This window comes from Poecilia mexicana, unplaced genomic scaffold, assembly GCF_051168715.1.
Source record: "Poecilia mexicana isolate PSO_F unplaced genomic scaffold, ASM5116871v1 scaffold_10, whole genome shotgun sequence".
Lineage (NCBI taxonomy): Eukaryota > Metazoa > Chordata > Actinopteri > Cyprinodontiformes > Poeciliidae > Poecilia > Poecilia mexicana.
This window is the reverse complement of record NW_028263379.1, coordinates 28,765,340-28,786,806: the sequence shown is the minus strand read 5'-3', so window position 1 is coordinate 28,786,806 and position 21,467 is coordinate 28,765,340. Positions and strand designations below refer to the sequence as shown.

Below are 21,467 nucleotides of genomic sequence, written 5' to 3'. Positions count from 1 at the left end.
AAACTTCCATGATGTTCTGAATTCAGCTGAGAATTATGTTGGATAACGATGAAAAACAAATCTGTGTTCTTGTTTGAAGCTTTATGGTTAAGACAATTATGTCCAATCAGGCACATTAAGCATTACTGACCTAATTGTCTGTGTTGACACTGACGTTCATTCTTTTACCAATACTGCCTGATCCAAACGGACTTTGTGATTGATTTGTAGAAGTTGTTGCTCCATGCCTGACTCTCCTCTAATAAACCAGCCTGCACCCTTTCCCAGATGCAGCAGAAGAGTCCAGCTGCCGTCTCCTGAACTCATTCCACATGAGCGCCGACTCTCCGACTGAAGGTTGCCTGACCTACTCTGCCTCGGCTTTGGGGAGGCTAAATATTTCTCTCAGCCCGCTGCGATGTTTCACCCTCTGGCTGCCAGATAAAACGCTGGATGGCCCTGGCGGAAGGTGTGTGATTAAAGATGGATGTGTGGAGGAAAAGGAGGGTTCAGCAGCCGGTTGGAGCCGGCGTTTACCTTTGCAATGGGTGGTTGGGGGGGAGCATGACAGAACAGGCTTCAAAGTGTATCTCGCTTTCCTGCCCCTGCTGTTTAATTCGCACAGTGTTTCCCGGTATGTCTCGCTCTCTGGAGACGACGGAGCGTTTCCAGAGCTCTTAAGAGTCGTGAAGGAGCACGAAGATCCCATGCTGGGGCCGGAGAGAAAGCCGTTAACCCGGGGAACCTTACACGACACTAAAACACCCAATTAACATTTGCAGCTGGCTGTTGTTCAGCCCCATGAGCGGCTTCTGCTTTTAAATGCTGAATCAGAGCGTAAGCGACAGGCTTCGACGCGCTGCTTTCTGCACAATGGAGCAGGAGATTGGCGCTAAATTTATCACTTTATATCACATTCCAATCACAAACGTAACGGATTTTATGTGACGGACCAACACAAAGACGTAGCGATCAAACGAAAAAACAAAAGTTTGCAGGGGGATTTGTATTCACCCCCTCCTTTACTCTGATACCCCTAAATAAAATTCAGTGCTACTAAAAAGCAAACAGTATGAGAGTATTGGGGCCATATTAAAAGAATAAAAAAAGTCATAATATTATAACTGTATTTTCATAATAGTACAACTTTATTCTTATACGACTTTATTCTCATATTTATTTTTTATATTTTAACATGGACCCAACACTACATCTCACAAACTACGTTTGTAATTTAATCTGTTTAGGGTCTCAGAGGTTTGCTGGAGAACACGCATCATTAGATGACGTCCACAGCTCAGGAGGGACAATCTAGTAACTTCTCAAATTTTACTTTTATGGAAGAATACCCACCTCCGCCCCAAAAGATAAAAAAAATAACAATAAGAAGCTCTATAGTTGAAGCAGCGGACGCAGCAAACAGGTGGAAGGAGGAGTTCAAACCAACAAAGGCGTTTTTGGACTACATGAAGAACACAAATGCAGCGGCATGGCGCTGTGAGGATCCTTCTCTTCAGAAGCTGGTCAGGAGATAAATGGAGCTAAACACGAGACGATCCCGAGGAAAACCTGCGACAAGGCTGCAGAAGACTTGAGGTCTGGGTGGAAGTTCACCTCTCAGGAACAAGGTTCACGTAAAATTTCATCCACATTTAAACCCCATCGATCTGTGCTGGGACTTGAAAACCAACGCTTCGGTTACAGAGACGTACCTTTGTGAAATTGTCACAAAGTGTGGTTCCAACAGTGTTCGACACGCAAGGACTGAATACAAAAGCACGCCACACTTTTCAGATTTTTGTTGGTGAAAACCCATTCCTTTCACCAAACTACGACTGAAAGTCTCATCAAATCGCAACAAAACCCCCACTGAAGTTTGTGGTAAGATGTGAAAGTTCAAGGAATCATTAATACTTTTTGCCAGACAGTATTTGCTCCCCCACCCCCCCTCAGTCTCTCCACTCCCAACATCAGAGAATATTACATATAAGAGTTTCCAACAGCTGCAGGCAGATGTTCACATCTGCTTCCAGATTTCGGGTGTAAAGGATTGCGTCTCGCTTTCGTGTTTAGATCAATATTAGAACAAATTGATTCTCTATAAGCTTTGCAGACGGTACCGATTCAGCGCAGCTTTAACAAGATGCCCAACGTGGGCGATAGATTTTTTTTTTTTTCCCCCTAGAGAATATTGGAGGAGGTTCAGCCGAGGAGAATGAAGAAAGAAGGAGCAGAGGAGAGAAAATAACTGAAGTGTATTCTGGAACTTAAAAGAAAGAAAGAAAAAAAATCTAGATGTGGAAGTTACCTGACACCGGGCTTTCAGGGACCCACTTGGAACCGGGGTGCAGAGCGTGAAACGCGGCGCGCACCTCCTGGCAGTTTGGTGCCTGTCCGCCGGGAAGCGGGAACAGCTGGAGAAGGAGGGCGCACAGGAGGAGCGCTCCGTGGACCGATGCGGCCACCATGGCAAGGAGGCCGGCGGAACCGGAGCGAAACCGGACTTAACGTGGAAAAAGAAAAAAAAAACAAGCTGAGGTGAACTTCAGCTCGTTAAAAAGTTACAAACGGAACAACCCGGGTTGGCGCTGATGAAGAGAAGCTGCAGCTCCCGCTGACTGCTTGGATCAGCATCCTTATGTTTCCCTCCTCACTCAGCCTCCTTTTTTTTTTTTTTTTTTGGCGCTGAAAGCTGCTCCACTGAACCTCCTTCTCCAAACCACACCGAGGACAGCAACTTAACAGGCGTCCCTCTTACCACCCAAAAAAAAAAAAAAAAAAATCACAGCTGTGTGCGCAAATGGACCAGCCCACGGTATGTGTGCGCGCTCCCGCAACGCGCGCGCCGCGACCTGAAGCAGCTCCCCTCTAGTGTAATAGTAGCTGGTGATGAAGTGGGCTGATACACCGACCGGCCGCGCGTAGGTGGGTGCGTGAGTGGGCACACGAGGAGGGAATTACTGCTGCCGTCTACTTGGATGAATGGCAGCGAAGGTAAAAGAGAAGCTGAACTTTTATGGTTTACCCATCAGTCAGTGCGGGGGGCCTGTAGCGTCGCGTTACATACAGCTGCGTTCAAAATGTGGAGTGAAGTGCAAAGTTTAAGATGGTAAAGCAACAATCTTCTGTTTCAAATCAAAATCAGAAGGAAAAATTATTGTTTTTATAGCACAATCACATAATATGTTACCATCAATTATTAAAAAAGTACACAAAATATGACTTAAAGGAAATAATTTAACTCCTTGAAATTGGGCCTCCATCTCTTTAAGAACCTCCTGCTCTTTGTGAAACTCCGCCTTCAGAAAGTCGTCACAACATGACTCCTCCGTTAACCCTTTAACAACGTTTTTACCAGCGTTGTTCCGAGACGTAGCTTCTATAATGAGCTCAGCTGTTGCACAGTTCCACCAGGTGTTTGCTAATTGCTGCTGGCTAGTCTGAAGGAGCTGGGTCACAAGAGAAGGGTGCTTTGTGAGGTGGAAGCTCGGAAACTGCAGCTTGGAGGAGATGCGTCTCAAAGGCGGAGCTAGGTCTACCCAGGTGTTTGCTGTGCCAAAACATCTGAGTTGCCATGGGAGATTAAATGATTCCTCAAACATTCATGAAATAATGAGGGAAAAATATAAGATGACAAAGCTAAAAAAAAAAGTCACTTTTACATAATACTGCCCCTTTAAATGTGTTTCCTCTAAAGTGACAGGAAGTGAGGACACAGGGATGTCAGAGTATAAACATAAGATTTTTCACCTTCCTGTGAAGCATTAACCAAATATAACAGCTGTTTCTGTGAACACATCTGTGCTGGAGTCAACCAACCTGCCAGTGTTCCAGTCCAGGGTAAATTAACTACACTCAATAAATCATCTTCATTTCTCTGTTTTGGCTCAGTTTGGAGTCATTGTACCACTGAATCATCCACTTAAAAAGCTTCTTTTTTTATCTCCAGCATAACACAACATAACATCTTCAAGGTTTTCTTTTTTTTCTTCAGCCATGTTCACGTGTTCAATAGATTAGCATTCGGATGAGGCTCATTTGTTTGCACCATTCAAATGACAGACATGGAAAAAAACTGAAATTCTTGGTACTCTTTTTAAGGTATCAAATGTCAATTGGCTAATTTTCTGTATGGCCAGGCCAGTAAAAATTTAAGGTAGACACAGATAAATTTGATTTTATAAAATCTTATTTATTGGGTTTTATGTTTACGTCTTAATTGAAGAAGATGAGTCAGTACGGCCTTCTCTGACCTTATCAGGAGGGGGCCCATGGCCCCTCTGCCCCTCCCTTGGGGGCACCACTGTCTCAACACACAAAAACGTAAAACATTGTAGGATTAGCTGCTATGTGGTTTTATTATGCAAACAGATTAACAGAATAATCTGGAACCAACAAATTAAAAGTTACATGAACCAGCCTAATTTTTATCATTCTTATAATGATAATATATTATAGCCTTATAATATAAAGTTCTAAGTATGATGGTTCAAAATTATGTTTGTATATTACCTTTAACGTCACAATGCAAAGAAAAATTTTATTTTTATTTTTTTTTTTAGATAAACTGCTACTATACACACATTACTGTAGATCCAGAACAAATGAACTATTCTGCTGTTGTAGTTACCATTACAGTTGAAATGGCGCCATCTAGTGTTCGGTCTGCCACACAGCATCTCATCTGCTCAGAGAAAAAAAATAAATCTAATCAGTTCAAATTCCCGCTTTCCACTCAGAGTGCTGTAACTTAATACATCTGCTTCGCCACATCTAATGGCTTCCACCATGTTAGGCACTAGAACTGTGATGTCCTCCATCAAAAAGCAGCAGCTTGTTCAGACATGCTGAAATACCTCCAACAACAACAACAAAAAACAACATGACAGGGGCTCCTCTCTGGTGCCTGCAGTGACAGACATTTCTCGTCTTTTCAAGTGTTCTTCAAAGCCCGGAACAGGCAGAGAACAAGAGCAACACCTCTGTGCGCCTGAGCCGCAGAGAGCTTTGCATGGATTTGCACAGCAAACACGGAGAGAAGCTGACGGCAAACCAACAAAACTCGCCGTAAACTCAGCTCACTTCCAGCCTTTCATGGCAGCGCGGAGAGGAGGAAAGAGAGGAGGGCGGGCGGGGAGGCGACCAGCAGTGCTGTAAGTGCTCAGACTGCAGTAGTGCTGGGTTTACTACCTGCACTGAGAGCACTTTTCAACTGCAGAGTCAACAGGAAGGCCAGCTTAAACAATCCGAGGAGCTCTGTGCAAAAAAAAAACAAACAAAAAACATACTGCTGGAACTATGACGACAGCTAATAATACTGCTTTTAAAAAATGTTAATAATGACATGAAAAGTGGAACATCAGTTTGTGTTCAGCCCCGTTTATCTTTACTGTTAATGTAAAAAAAAACAACAACTTTTTTTTACAACTGCTGTGTTAATGTAAATAAGAAACGCAATTGAAATTATCCGTGAATAAGTTTGTTTGTACGATATCGCTAAACAACATGCCACGCCATCATCACCCTCCTGCCACTTCCTGTCGTCTTCTTCGTCTATTCCGCCAGCAGTAACATCCGGCGGTTAATGGCATGAAGTGCTTCTGTTGCAGTTTTGCAAAATACGCAAATGTTAATACAGCTGAAAACCCACTTCATCTCATGACAAAAACTTCAGTGGAAAACTTTTTTTTTTTTTTTGAAAATTGGTGCGTTTCCTTTTAGCAAATTTATTTTCATAATTCCAATTAGCGCAACTATATGATCAATGGAAATCCAGCTATTGATGCTGGTCAGAGATGTTAAAAAATACTTTAACTCACTGACTCGGAGAGGCTGAGTACAAACGCATGCCACACTTTTCAGATTTTACTTTGTAAGACATTCCTAAAACCCGTCCTCCTTCCACTTAACATATTCCTACTTCATTAGGAAATCACATAAAAACTAAAACACAATACACTGAAGCTGGATAAGGGCTCCTGACAAAACATGGAGAAGGCTTATTAATCTTTTCAGAAGGGACTGAAACAGAAGAAAAAAATCATCATCACAGAAGCAAGACATTGGAGATCTGCAGCAGATTTCATCGCACAAAGATCCAGGAAATGAACAAGCCCTCCAGCCAGAAGGAGCAACTAGGGCAGTAGATTCTGAAATAACTCACTAACTACACTAGATGCACCTTAACTAGAGGGCTGCAACACAGGAAGAGAGAGGTTGAAAACCAAACCAGGAACTCCTGAAACGCAACAAAGGCAAATGTCAGTGACAAATGATTAGAAATATACAATTTGATGCCGTACACAAGGTCCGAGCAACACTGAGGCATCCATCAGACATGAAATCATGTGTACTGTAAAAATCGGACTTCTAGAACTAGCCTGGAGAATGTTGAGCCGGAATGAGAAGCCCTTTGTTTGGGCCCGGGGGGAACCAGTTCTCTGATACGCAGCTTTTAGTATTGGACTCTAGTAAAAGGTTCTATTTCACCGCTTTGAATCGACTTAAGATCTAAAGTACCTAAACCGGGTCAAGTCTGGACTGGATCATTTGTACAGAGAGGACAGAATATTTACAATCAAGTTTAGTTCTAAACAAGTAAAATTTCACTTTGATTAAAAATCCTCCAGGTTGTGATGCCTGACGTCTTTACTCCAGCTGTTCACGCACAAAAACCAGGGATTTCAACGTCATTGTTTGTGGCAGACGGACCTAAAACAAAACAAAAAAAAAACATCTAAATCATTTCAGCTGAAATTGTCGTTAGTATTGAGCCACATGATTCTCTTTTAATAATCTACAAAAGGCTTTTCATTACATTCATATTAAACAACAGTTTGTCCAGAATGGCATAAATCTATTGGGGTGTCCTGCACGGCTCTATTTTGGGACGACTTCGATTTCTTATTACCGTTAAGAACTGTTGGGCTACTCATTACTTTTAAGTAATAAATAACCAGTCAACATAAGTGATGGATTACTTAGTACTTGGATTTATAAGTAACCCATTAAAGCTCTAGGTTGTGATAAATAATTAAAGGTGTAGAAGTGCTACATTTTGTTTAAATGTATTCATTCTCCTTGAATTTTCCCATATTTTGTCACATTATTTAACAGACCAACACAGGAAAGTGCATATTTCTGAGGTGAAAGTAAAATTATCATTTTTAAAAATGTTTTACAAACTAAAATCTGAAAAGTGTGGCATACATTTGTACAGAAGGACCTTTTGACTGAATCACAGCCTTCTCGCCGACCCGTTTGCCGTGTTCCTTCGTGATGCCGTTTGATGGATAATGTCCTCTGAGGCCTTCCCACAACACTTTGATGTACACCAGGGGTCGGCAACCTTTACGTTTCAAAGAGACGTTCTTACCCTCCGTCCAGCTAAAAGAAACTTGTTTGGAGCTGCAAATGTTAAACAAAAAAAAAAAAAAGATAGTTTTTGATAAATACCGGTATCTCGAATAGGAAATGTAATTTGTAAAGAACCACAATTTCATTTCTAACTTTATATATTTACATAAATAGCAGGGGATTGTAGAAAGAGTATGGATACATTTTCTTCAATTCAATGTTGACATATGTGGAAAACATCAACATCAAGCTAGCAAAAAAAGAGAAATGGCTTGGAAAAATATCACTTGTACTTGTAGCATGTTTCTGTAATGTCTCTAATCGTTGCATGCAAAAATAAACTGAACTGCTACAGTGTTCACTTGTTGTTACATCTATGTTTAATGACGGTTCATTATCATGTTTCCAAAGCTATTAAAAGCCATTGTGATGGGTCCAAAGACCCAGTGGCTCCACAGGTTGGAGACCCCTGATTAATACAAACACTGTGTTACACACAAGTCTACTCTCTTTAGTAACGATGAGACTGAAAGTGATTAGTAGAGCTGGGTAGTCAGAGAAAAGGGAGCTTGGATACATGCAGAACAATCATCTTCACCTGCTCTCTCTCCACAATTATGCACTAATTTAATATGAAGTCATAAAAACAATTTGAGGTTTGCTGTTGTGACATAAGACGTGAACTGGTTGTAACATACTTTTTCAAGCTACACTCACTTCAGCCTGTTTTCCACAAGGTGGGGAGATTACTAATAACTTGGGCACAGTGGAGAAAATGCTTCAACTTTTCACGGTAAGGTCAGCAGTATGTTCATTGTTTCTTTTTTCCCCCAGGTTGTTCGGTTTGTTGGACCCAGCGGAGTTTCAAAGGGAAATTTCCACAAACTTCTCCAGTTATCCGCATCACGAAGGCCACGAACCAGGGCGGGGTTTAAAATCAATGGGCTTCATTCAAAAAGAAAACAATATCAACTCAAAATACGTTAATCTAACTCTGGACAGCGGGCCTGTGTTTTTATCGTCTCTGCTGAGCTACGTTTTTCGACAATTGGCGTCGTTTAAGGTTTTTTTTGCACAGCTCAATAAGCCCAGTTTTAAAAGTGGCGCCAGCACGAGGCCTCCATGAAGCTACAACGAGCATGCGCACCGCCAGCCTCAATTAAAAAAAAAATGGAGGCTAATTTATACAACCTCTACCAGCTGCTTAAACCGCGTGAACGTAAATATTAAACAGTTTTCTCTGAGTTCTGGTGCGAAACGTCAAAACTCAGGAAATATTACGCAAATAAAAGAGCGAAATGCGTCCAACTAATCAGTCAAACATAGCATGAGAGCATTTAGCTACAGGTTTTAGTCTTAAAACGCGACAAAGTGGGTTGTAAGCGCATTAAAGTAACCAGACTGATTGGGAGACAGCTTACCTCGATCCTGGCTGGTTTGAATGGAGCCATGTTGTTATCCATCAGTCTTCCTCCGTACCTTTGCCAGAAACAAAAAGTTTTGTCATGCATAAAATTGCGAGAGCATCTTTCTTTAGTTGTTCCTCTCTTTGTGGGGGTGGGGACAGGAGTGCTCTGTCGGGATGTCCCCCCCATAAACCCTTCCCACGCCAAGGTGGTCTGTCTAAACGTGGCTTCAGACGCAAGAAGAGGTCCTCTCTGTGAAATCCACCGTTTTACACCGGAGATGCAAAAACGGGATTTCTTTGATCCAATTTCCTCCGCCGTCTAATGCCGAGCTGGTCAAGGAAGCCCATGAGGCTTGTGACCTGTAACCCCTTTTGAAACCCTGCCCCCACGTCCCACACCCACCCGGCCCCACTCAAGAGCACAGTAGTGTCACAGAGCAGAGCCAGGAGAGCTGATAGATGTAGATCCTCTTGGCAAAGCGTGGTGACACTCCCCTTCTCTATGGGAAAGCGCTGCAGCTTTGCAGGCCTTCTTCTCCTATTCAACTTTAACCTACTTTCCCATGCTGCAGCTATTTTCCTGATTAGACTGTGATTGGTGAACTTTAAGGGTTATAAATGCCTTTTGTCTCACTCTGCCCTGATTTGAAGGAGCCTGAAGGCAGAAAGATTCCTTATGGTCTCATTCTGGGGAGAAAAAAAAAAAAAAAAACAGGTTGCAGTTTTGCAAAATAGTTATAAGCAGTTTCGTTCAAATTCAAGCCTCTCTGGGAAAAGAAACTGGATGCACATCAACCATCAAGAATAGGTTAAAGTCCAGGGCCCATATATGTTTCTCATGTCCAAAATTGAGTACTTTACCAGACTCAGATTTCCAGATGAATCATTCCAATTGTAGCCCATTTTTCAAAAGTAAATATAAAAGATCTCTGCCCTAAACATGCAAAATGCAATAGCCAGTCTGGATGGATGGAAGACATTTAGAGAAGGAATAACAAATATTGTTTCTGGAAAACACTTTAATCAAGTCCTTTCCAGAATGTGTAGGAATCCTCAAATGTTAGGTTACGTTTTGGGCTTAACCTAAAGACACTGGGGACGTTAGAGAGAAAGGAAGATCATCAGAAACACCCAGACGACTTCCTCTGGATCTCTGCCACAGATGATTGTAGTTAAGCTTCCTTCCATGATGGCTTTGAAGTCTTTTTCTGCAGGAGAAAACCTGAGACTCTTTGAACCGTGTGCATGAGTTCTGGTGATAAGCCAGCCTGTCCCACTACAGTATGGGGAGGAGAAAAGGAAAAAGTTGTTGGCGGACAATGCGGCGCTGGTTCTAATGTTAAACATGGTGGGAGAACTGTTCTTTTGGAGATGTCCCAGCTAGCCCAGACATGTGGAAGCTTTAAAAACAAACAAAAAAAAAAAATCATGGGAACATTTCGAGTGGAATTGGTTCTGACTAAAACATTTTTATTCATTAAGAAAATCTGTTTCTTCCAAATATAGGAAGATGGGTTATTGCCAAAAAGGACTTTCATATTTAAAACAGGAGCTTTAGCTATGAATAAATGTACAGAAAAGCTAAGGAAATGTTCAGGGTTCGTTAAACCCGGATATCTTGTTCTGGATTGTTTTGCGTCCTCAGTGCCCTCTTGGAGCGATTTTGATGAAAAGGTTCGTCATTGTCCCATGTTTTCTCCATTTGTGGATAACAGCTTTAGTTCCCTGGAGCTTCGTGATGCTCTCCAGATAGAAAGAATAATTTCTAGATTCGCCAGTTTCCAAACAAGCCTGGCTGTGACACTTTGAACTCCAAATTTAAGCAGATACATTTTCTGAAAATCACTTTTTCAGCCCACTGTAAAGACATTAAACTGTAAGAAAACCCAGATGAAGGGCAGCAAAGAAATCATTGTGAAGTTTATTGGGTTATGATGCCGATACTTAATCTGAAAAAGAGATGCAGTATTAATCAAAACCTTAATTTTGAGGTACGAAGCTAGTCTCTTCAGTGGTTATACCTTTTTAATTATATTTGTGGTTTCTTTTTGGTACATGGTCAAAGAAATGACTGAACATCCTTCTCAAGTACTGATTCTAGGTTTTCGTCCCGTCGGTTGTGAACATAAGCATAGAAAAATCCACACAACACAAGTCGCCAAAACACTTTATTTTCATAAATGCGTTCACACTTCAATTATCCTTTGTAATGTTATGTACACTTAATTTGCTCCCACGGTAAATAAAATATCCAGTGTGGAAAAAGTAAGGGGTGAAAAAGAAAAGGTAGCAAAATATTGAAAAACTAATAAGCATGAGAAAAAGGAAACAAAAAAAAAATAATCAAGGAATATATAATATTGATCTTTAATAATTAAATTTGATGTATACATGGAATTACCAGAGATGTACAGGACTGTGCAAAAGTCTTGAGCCATGTGTTGGAATTTGGTTTCAAAGACTTGCATCCTTTAAAGTGGGTCCAAGGATCGGCTCTCCAGGCTTTCGAAGGTTCTTACAACTTTTCAGTCATTTTTCAGTATTTTGTTTTTGTCTGACCATTTTTAGAAAAAGATCCTTCTCTTTTCCTAACCCATTAATCACCTCTGAACTCTTCAACATAAAAAAAATAAAACATATTAAGTTCAGGCCAATCTGTCAGATAATTTATTTGATTTTCAGGTACTTGTTTTCCAATATCGATCGAAGTGGGGCGCTCTGACAGAAGAGGAGCTCAACACTTACAGGTGTATTCCTGAAGAAATAACAAGGGGGCTTACCAGTAAGAGCTCAGTTAGTCTTGACATAGATTAACTTTAACCACATTAGAATAACACAAACTCTGATTTTGCCTCATCTGTTGCACTTCCATTCCTGTTTTTGCATGCTTCAGTTCATCAGCAAAATATAAAAAGAGAGACTTTTACACAGTCCTGTGTTACCTCCCTAACAGAGGTAGGGCTCCAGAAACTTGAAATGCTGCGCTTGTACAACTTTAAGCAAGGTGCCCAGCTGTTGCCTACAGCTCCCCCTGGTGGGAATAGCTGTGAACAACACACCCTTTTCTTCTTCAAAGTGCATGTCATGCCTGGACTTAAATTTAAAAAAAAAAAAAAAAAAAACTTAAGGATTTCATATTTACATAATCGGCAGATAAAACAAAAATGTGTTTAAAATATAAGTTAAATTGAAGTCTTCTTTACTTTTGTTAGAAGCCAGTTTTAGTACTCTAAACACAGCAAGATGTTTAAACTCCTGGGATGTAGATTTAACCTCACTAAACATTTTGGCTTTTTTTCTTCCCCTATGCATGTTAACAGAATTGTGCTTCACGTTGGGGAGTTACAAATTATTCTTTAAAAGAGATTTCTGCATTACTTTCAGAAAATTACAAAATGACATCTCCTGTCATTGTGACTTTGGCTTGTAAGCATGATGAGAGGTCTAGAGTTTTGCGCAAGCTTTACCATCAGTTACACGTCTTTTAAATAAGGCACCATCCATCACACGGTGGCACAATGCAATTCATTATGAATTAACATGAGCTACACCAACCACAGAAATGTCAAACACTTTATTTTCCACTGAGAAATTAAAGCGGCACAAAAGTGCTCACGTAGATGTATTGTCTGTTTAAAATGTTCTAGTAAGGTGGTAGAGGACCATTTTCAAATGATGATTTCTTGACTTTCAGATTTTTAACGGCAAGGAGAAAAGGTCTAAGATGAATCGCTCTAGCAGGATATTTAATGCACATCAGCGGCAAAACCAGCACTGGTCCCCCAACGCCGCCCAAAGGCTCAGTCAGGCTACGTTCTTCAAACTGTCCTCCAGCAAACTGTCCTTCTAATTTTACTATGTCATGACATCTGACCTACCGCAGTATTATTATAACATCAGACATATTAAAAGTCTATTTAACTTATTCACTACAAGAAGAAATGCACTGAGACAGTAATTGGTGGCCCAAATTGGTTTGATTTTAGGCTGCACCAGTTTTGTGAAGTCTGTGATCAGTGAACACATCACATATGAGTTCGCTGGATATTGTTACCGAATCAAAAGGATTTAAACACGCCATCAGTAGACGGGAGAAAAGCGGTTCCAGAAAGAACGGTATTTTTTTAGAGACGCGTGTCAGCTGCGACACCAGGGAGTTGTATAAACAAGGGAATAACAGGAAGGTTCTGTTTAATCTAACTATTAGTCATGGAACGGGCTGGAAATGGAATGCAAGTCTTTGGGAATATTAGAGTTGAGGTAAAGTTTTACTGACCGCAGGAATACACACAGAGACCGCTGTTAGCAACGCTAACTGTGGTAATCCAAAGAGTTTCAAACTTCACTTGTAATCATTTTGTCTTTGGTTTGAAATGACATTAAAGTCCTGCTCAACTGCAGAGCTGTGCAACACCAACATCTCACTCCCTCACACAGTGTGACGTCACCTCTGGTTCCAAAATAAATAATTAACGAATGATCACAGAAAGGCTGCTTAAGGCAATAAATAAATCAATGGCTTAACAATACACCAGATAACAGCAAATATGCATTTTCTTCTGAAGTATAAAGTTGGACACTGATGTAATTAATTTTGAAATAATATTCCAGAAAAGAAATGGCTTCATGAAATAGGTGAGTGGAAACTGGCCACCAGACTCTAATTGATACATCTCTAAACATATTTAGATAAACAAAAAGTAAAAAACCAAACTGTTTGTCCAGTTGGGGCTGCATCCATAAGTGCACCCATTACCATGCAGAACAGCTGTTACTAGTTATTAAGCTTTATTAATTTAGTACTATGAGTATTCTGCATGTGGAAATGACACAGAGCGCTTTCTGTGAGATCAATTGTCTGGCTGAGAACCCTGCAGCGTTATCTGATTCTTTGTTTCTATTTCAGTCATGTAAGTGTTGCCAGACGTAACCTCAGAAAAATAATAAAATGAAAAAAAAAAAAATCCGCAACAGATTTGATCGATTCCTGGTCGCTTTTGACTTGTGCTCCCTGCACAGACAAATACAGCACTGCTGGATTCACGTCCGACTGCTGCCAGACGCACAAACGCAAACAAAGTCCCTGGCTGCCGACCCTGCCAACAAAGAGAGACACATGCCACTCTGCCACGGCCGCGTTTCAGAAAGACCATTTAACTCCCACACAGAAAATGTACAATAATGCAAATAATAAAGCAAACTGGGTCACTTAGAGGAAGCAGGTACATTAGAAAAATAATATATTTTACCTCTCAGCATTTCAATCTTTATAATATAGACAAGTTAAGGAGATCCGCTTTATGAGAACATCTCTAGAGCCCGTGGAAATGTTGGGAAGTTTTTAGCAACAATCTACGTGAAGGAGTAACAGTTTGAGATCCAACATTGCACAAGCAGAGTAAAGGCATTCCACTGTCACTAAATAATAAGCACTGTGGTTTAAATAACAGTTCTTGGCCCACACGGGTGACGCATGGAATCACCTCCGTATTCACGCTAAACCAGAAAAATGAGAAATCCAATCATCTTTTCCTATGTTTTTCTATTTGAAATTATATTCTTAAAAAGGTTTGTGTTTTTTCACCTTCGACTCACTCAGCCCTCCGGCAGCTCCGGACACCACCCCTACAACGCTACCGCCGGAGAGGAACGCGTCGGAGAGGCTCTAAGACTCCTCGGACGCGGTCGGTCTCTTCAGATCTCGGATCTGCTTGATCAGGTAGTTCTTCTCGTCGCAGAACTGCTCGTCTTCGGACCGGTCCGTCTGGAAGTGGCTCAGGAACTCCACCAGCTTGGCCTGGTTCTTCAGCAGGATGTCGAGTACTGGCTGAGTCTTGTTTGGGTTTGCAACAAAAACCTTAAGAAAAAAACAAACAAAAAAAAAAAACCCAATACATAAAAACGGGGAATGATTTTATCCCAACTGGACAATAGGGTGGTAGGAGAATCTTCACCTGACAATAATGTGAATTATCAAGTACAGTTCAGCATTTCTACACAATAATTTGACAATAAGACAGCACAACATATTGAATTGCTCTTTCAAAGTTTGTAATATTGCAATCGCAAAGATGGTGTGTTCTGCACACTGCATGATGGTAAAAATGGAGACGTGTCAGAAAAATGCTGGTTAATCGCAATCAATATTTTCCACTTGAAGCTGCAGTTTGCAACTTCTATAAAAAATGTTTTTTTTAATACATTTATTAAAACTGTCACCATGGTGTGACAGTTTGTTATGAGACAGATGATCTGTGAGCAGGTCGATCTCCTCCACCTCTTCCCTGAGCTACGATGGTCTTCTGCAGAAATGCATCACTACCAACCAAAAGCAACCAATCAGAGCCAGGAGGCGGGTCTTAGTGCTGTCAATCAACCTCGTGTTCTTGTTGTACTAAGAGACAAATTTTTTTCACAATTATCCATCTCATGCCATACTGTAACGACATAGTGACAGTTTCAATAATTATGTATAAAAAAATGTTTTATTAAAGTTACACGCTGAAGCTTCATGTACCATAATTATTAAATATTTTCCTGATATTAACCTCTTCTTGATACAAAAAAATGCAATGTATATTTTATTTAAAAGCACTGACAAAAATTCTAAGAGGGAAAAAGGCGAGAATGTTAAATGTTTTCAGGCCGTTTCTATGGTAATAATTTAGTAATTTCAGCCAAAAATGCAATGTCATTCTTCTCTCAACCATCTGAGTCTCAGAACGCAATGAAGATGTCTGAGTGCGACTCAGACTTTTGCCTGATAGAAAACTCTCATGAGAAAAAAAAAAATATATATATATATATATGCCACTCATAGAAGATTAAAAAGTCCTGTCATGACAAAATTTAAGACCTAGGATTAATGTACTTAAGACCAGCTTACATTGTTTTTCAAAAGAACTTAAGACATTTTAAGGTCTTAACTCCATCTACATGAATTTAAGACTTTTTAAAGAGGCGGACACCCTGGTTCAGATGCCAGAGAAATCACCTGAGATTTCTCTAGCTGTATGAAGCATAGATTCATTCTTGCCATTTTACTTTGAAATATAAACATTTAGATTGTGTTTTTAGATCATTTTTGTGTCCATACAGTGAAACTGTGGCATTTTCAACCTCATCATGCCGTGAGAATCTCGGGACATATTTGACATGCACACCTTAAAGACGTGGAATGCTTCGAACTGGATGTTGCGGCTGTTGTCTCGCAGGAGGTTCATCATCAGCTTCAAGTTCTCTGCTCGACTGATGTAATTCGTCATGACAGTGAAGTTGTGTCTATCCAGCAGGAGTTCCCCGAGGAGCTGGACAAGCAGTGAATAAATCCAGTAAAGCAAACGCTCAAATAACGCTCAAATCAAATCAAAGTGCGACTCAAACAGAATATGTATGTGAACCTTTAAAGACTGCCGCTTGGTGACGTAGTTGTCAGAATGCAGCAGTTTTTCGTACTCTGTGAACACCTGGTGGAGAGTTTAAAAGGTGGTTGAGCACAAAATAGGCAACGTTTGACTAATGGAAAAGTTCAGACTAGAAAAAATAAAAAACAGTCACCCTGTCATAGTTGTTCTCCAGAAAATCCGCACACATCATCTTGTGTCTTGTGAGAAGATCCTAACAAGGACAAAAGACAAAAAATTGTAATGGAGGACCAATTAGTCAGAAATGATCGGGCGTAGTTCGGCAGTTAAAAATAGAAACGGCGTACCTTGAAAGAGGCGAAGGCGTCTGAGGCGATGTCGAAGGTGGAGAGCTCCACGTAATGGAAGAAGCAGAAGAAATCCTCGGAGAAGAGCACCGTCCTGGCCAGCGGCTCGTGACGCAGACACTCTCTCAACATCATGCCGCAGTTCAGAGCCACTTCTGGGCTCTCGTATCTGCACAGGTTAACACATGTCAGCGTAGCTGCGAGCGCAGTCACACACAAAACTCAGAACCCGAGCAATTAGACGAGACCGCGGCTCTTCTTTCACAGCGAGGTTGCTCATTTGGAGCCTACCGGGTTGCTGGCCAAAAACTAAAACTAAAAAACAAAACACAGACAAACCACGTAGAGAGGAGAGAACATGAGTGGCGAAATAATTTACCGCATCGGCATTAAATGTCAACGTTTCAAGTCTGCCCTCCCAACAATTACGCTAAAAGGTCTTCTTTGTCAACATGACATTTTAAGAGTTCAGGTTCAAAAACGTGCAAAAAAATAATGATAACAATCCATCACTCAGCTGCCTGGGATGGTGTTTGATCTGCTGAAAGTTGCCTGAGACGGCCCCAGTTCAGAGCAGCTAAAACTGAATTTGGTTCTCTACAGCAGGTAGCATGGTGGGGCTTTTTTTTTCTTTTTTTCTTTCTCAAGAGCTGTAAAACCAGCGCACTTCTATCTCTCCATCAGCATATGAAACCACATAGGTGAGCGCAGCGAGTTCCTGCTTGTTCTTCTGGGAGCTGTCGAAACGCATACGGTGCACGGAAGTGCAACCTACCACATGTGTAAGGAGATGAGAAAAAAATACAAAATCCAAACACACGAAAGGAAACAGTTTGGTTTTTCGTTTGATTATTTATTTGTTTTTTAACCTTAATGCATGGATGTTTAAGCACAAACCGTCACATAAGAGCATCAAGGACTCACCCTTTCAGAAGCATGAAGAGGATTTCTGGGTGTGTGGAGATGTATTCGACGGTGGGTGTGCGGCTGCCAATCTGACGTCTCACAATATTGCTGAACAAATGGACCACATCCTTCTTGCCCTGCAATAAAATGACTCAGCTCAACATGCGGCGTTCGGATATGAACAAGAACGCAGACTCTGTTCATTTCAGGTCTCTGCAAAGCTAACTTTAGAGAGGAAATAAATCGGCGGCCCCCCCAGCCCCCCACCCTCCCCTACCTCGAAATCAATCTTCTGCAGGTTTGCGATGAGTGCGATGAGAAGGTTGGTGTTGTATAATTCTTGCGCCAGCTGGGCCACCGCTTCGGTTTGAGGCTCCTTGTCCCCTGTCCCACTCAGCACCTCCTTCAGGGAAGCAAGGTTTTTGGACACTTCTTCCGCAACCTTGAAACAAGGAGGATAATTGGGTCATGTAATGCAAATTAATGTAAAAAAAATAAATAAATAAACAGTATAAACAAGCTAGATCAAAACGACAAGAATGTCTCAAACCTTTTCACACTTTTTGCTGTCTGCAGCATCCAACTTCTCCATGTGTGCAACATTCTCCTTCAAACTCCTGACTATTTCAGCTGGATTCTTCTGGGACTTCCCGAAAGGAAAAGGCATGACTGAAGACAGGTAATCCAATCCTAAAAAATAAATCACTGCAGGAATAAAACATTTGTAATAATTAGGGACGAACGACATAGCGGCAATGACACGAGTAAAACCGGGGTAATATTAATAACCGATGTTCATCCTGTTGTCGTTTTCGTATGCGTTTCGGGAGGTGGATGAGGTTGGCCATATCGGTTTGGTCATGTGACGTTGATGCAGCGCAGGACTGTGTTGTGTTTGACTGAACGAGGTTGGTGACGTAGCTTTTTTTTTATTATTTCAAAGTTGAAACAGTGGGGAAGTACACATTGAATATTGACAAGTACAGATGTTCATATTGTTTAAATGACACAAGGTTTCTGCAGTTTTCTTCAACATAAATTTAAGACCTTTTTAAGACCATTACGAACGGTATTTAAGAGCTATACCTCCAAGGAAATGTGCAAACTCAGTCCAGCCAACTGCTGATAAATGTGCACTTTCCCATGATAGATACCAAAAAGCTAGCTAGGTAGCAAGGCGATGTTAGCAGCGAGTCACAGAACGCAATGAGGATGTCTGCGTGTGACTCGAAGTTTTGCCTGACAGAAAAGTCGAGCAAGAAAAAAAATAAAACAGAAAATAAAAAAATTAAATAGTCCTGTCAAGAGAACATTTAAGACCTGTAATTAATGTATTTCATTTAAGTAAATTTAAGGCCTTGACTGTTTTCGGATACATGAATTTAAGACTTTTTAAGGGTTCACAAACATCATGTGACGCACACCATGGCACATGTTTCTACGTCTTTGTTCTTGTAGAATATGGCTGTAGTCTCTCAGCTGCAGCACAACTGAAGTTACAAGCTCCATACCTCATGACCTCTGGAGGCGCTCATACTTTAGTTACATGCAAACACATGGAAACCTGAAATAACCAAGCCACAATGTAAAATAGGGAGACACAAATTTCCTACATGATCAAATCAATTCAAAAAAGCAAAAACAAATGACACTGACAGATTAGTGCCATGGGGAATGGCTTAAAGAGAAGCATTACAATTTTTAGAACTGCCATAATGAGACGGTACAAACATAAAAACTGAGGTACAAAACAACTAAAAATAAACGAGTTGGAACCCCAGGTAGGTAATCAAAAATTAGCCAATTATTGCTATTAATCATGAAGATAAGAAGGAAAATGCCAGAATCTAACACATAATTTTATATGTCTTCATTTTGAAGACTTTGTGTTGGATATATCCTTTGCTGTGTTCACAGGTTTGTGCCTGTTTAAACTTATGAAATATGACAGATTATAGCTTCTGTTTTTAACAAAAGTAACTCTACTAGTAGAAATTTAATGCAGTTACAGTAGTCTACAAAAGATTACAGGATTTTTTTTAACGTTATCGGAGCAGGAACAAAAGGATTGCCGGGCTGGAAGGAAAATAAAAATTGTTAGAACACACCGTCCCTTGGAACAAAGATCAATTTCAAAGGCAGTGGCAACAAAGGGAAACAGTGGCCACCCCTACAAATTTGCTGGCAAGCCCTTTATGCATAAACATGTTTAATGTATATCAAAATTATGAATGCAAGACAGGAGAGAATCAGGTTAAACTAGTTGAAGAGGTTAATATATTTGTGCATTTTTATTTATTTATACTCGAGTACAGTTTTGTTTCTATGAACTTTGCATATCGACCTCTATATACTACAACAGCATCATAAAATGTTAATCCTGCCATGTCTTTTGGGTTTATTGAGCCACCCTAATGTTATTAATTGCTGCCCTTTTGAAAACTTTCAAAAAGGACCTTTGTGCATAGCCAGAAATTGTAAAAAATTACAACTGTTTAAAATAGTAAAGCAGTAAAATTACCCACATCAAACAACTACAACAGGTCACATGGTCAAATAGGAAATCCTAAGTAACTAAGAGGTGCAAAAAATAATAAATAAAAAGAAGTAACATGGCGCTAAAATGCAATTGAATAAAGTGTGTGTGAGAGAGAAGGGGGGCTTGTGGGCACCTTGTTGCCCCTGGGGCCAGTTGTTTCATAATCCGTCCGTGGCTAAAGTTAGCTCTGAAAAATATCACAACACTGGTAAACTTGTATAACTTTAAACTTTTTAAAGATAGTTTACTACTTATGTCCCAAATATTACATACGTTAATGTTTTGTGTACAATGACAATATAGTGATATGCCAGGCGAGTGAAAAACGCTAACTTTCAAAGCAACGTCAAGGAGGATGTTACGGCTAAAATGACGTTAAAATGTCAACGTTACATTCGGTCCATTAGGAAAGTACTGCTAGCTTCTGACCTAGTTAGCAGCACCGAAGACCGGCCGAACTAACGACAAAAACACGTTTAAAAGTTATAAAGAAACCTCACAGAAAAACAATAAATATAAATTTAAAGCCATCAAAACTCACCAAATGCGGTGTCGCCCTGAAACCGAAAGACACTCGACTGCTAGAGGTTAGTTAGCGAGATAGCAAGTTGCCTCCACTTTCTTCACTGTGTATCGCTACTCTAAACTGCAGGGAACGTTATCTGATAGACCCGTAGCTGAGTGACATTCGCTAACTGACAGTCATAGCGCTGATTTTGTCATCTAAAGCTGCCTTCTGAACTTGAAAGGGGCCGAGTTGAACAACGGGGAGAGCTGCTGGGCTAGCCTGTCAGACAACTTCATTTCCCTGTTCTTTTTCTAGCGAAACAGCCGTCCTCTCTCATCCCGGGGACACTGGGCGGGTATGTTGCGCTCTGCTTGTTCTGTAGAAAGTGACGATCACCAGCGTCAGCCAATCAGCGTGTCCGCGGCACAACTCAATGAGACGCCCTCTTTACTGCGGGGTGCGCCTGTTTTACGGCTCACGCTTTTTTTTTCGTGGAGCAGGGAAGCGCAAAGTCATCAATGGAAGCCCGTCTGACGGGCTGCCCTGCGAAGACAATTAAGCGCATCTGATTTGTGTAAAAAAACAAAAAAAAAAACCTACAAGAGCTGGGGCTATTTCATACCATTAAACTAAAGGTTTAAAATAAAGATAAAGAAGCTATTAAAGAAACTAGAAAATGTTGGCGTCAAAAATTAACCATATTAATTTGTTTAAGGCATTTTCCAAAGATAATTAATAAAAATCAATCAAGCAAAAATATATACAATTAAAATAATCTATTTCTTAAACATTAGGCAAGTCAGTAGATAAACTTGAAAAATAAAATCTAAAAATTAAAATGAGTCAAGCAACAAGTAAATACATAAATTTTAATTAATTGAAACTAAGACATTCATTACAACTATTTACTGATTTATTACACATGGCAGACAAACACACAATTTAAAGGATTTATTTATTTGCTGCATGTTGTTACATGCCTTCATTTATAGACTGTGCAAGAAACTTCCTGATAAATAATCAAAAACAAACAGATTAAATATTTAACTTAACCTGACTC

General features: G+C 40.4%; 1 protein-coding gene across 2 annotated transcripts; it reads right to left on the bottom strand.

Moving 5' to 3' along the window:
• Positions 1-10,898: 10,898 nt before the first annotated feature.
• cab39l1 (calcium binding protein 39, like 1) lies at positions 10,899-20,827 on the bottom strand. Of its 2 annotated transcripts, none has more exons than XM_014986882.2 (9): positions 20,441-20,827; positions 17,911-18,050; positions 17,638-17,802; positions 17,379-17,497; positions 16,455-16,623; positions 16,301-16,360; positions 16,144-16,209; positions 15,907-16,050; positions 10,899-14,600 (listed from the first exon to the last, which is right to left on the bottom strand). In XM_014986882.2, the coding sequence occupies exons 2-9, from the start codon at positions 18,025-18,027 to the stop codon at positions 14,409-14,411; spliced, it is 1,032 nt and encodes a 343-aa protein (XP_014842368.1). In that variant the 5' UTR covers positions 18,028-18,050; positions 20,441-20,827; the 3' UTR covers positions 10,899-14,408. The 2 variants fall into 2 exon arrangements, with proteins under 2 accessions (XP_014842368.1, XP_014842367.1); XM_014986881.2 differs by having other exon boundaries at positions 17,911-18,065; positions 20,441-20,825.
• Between the last annotated feature and the right edge of the window lie 640 nt (positions 20,828-21,467).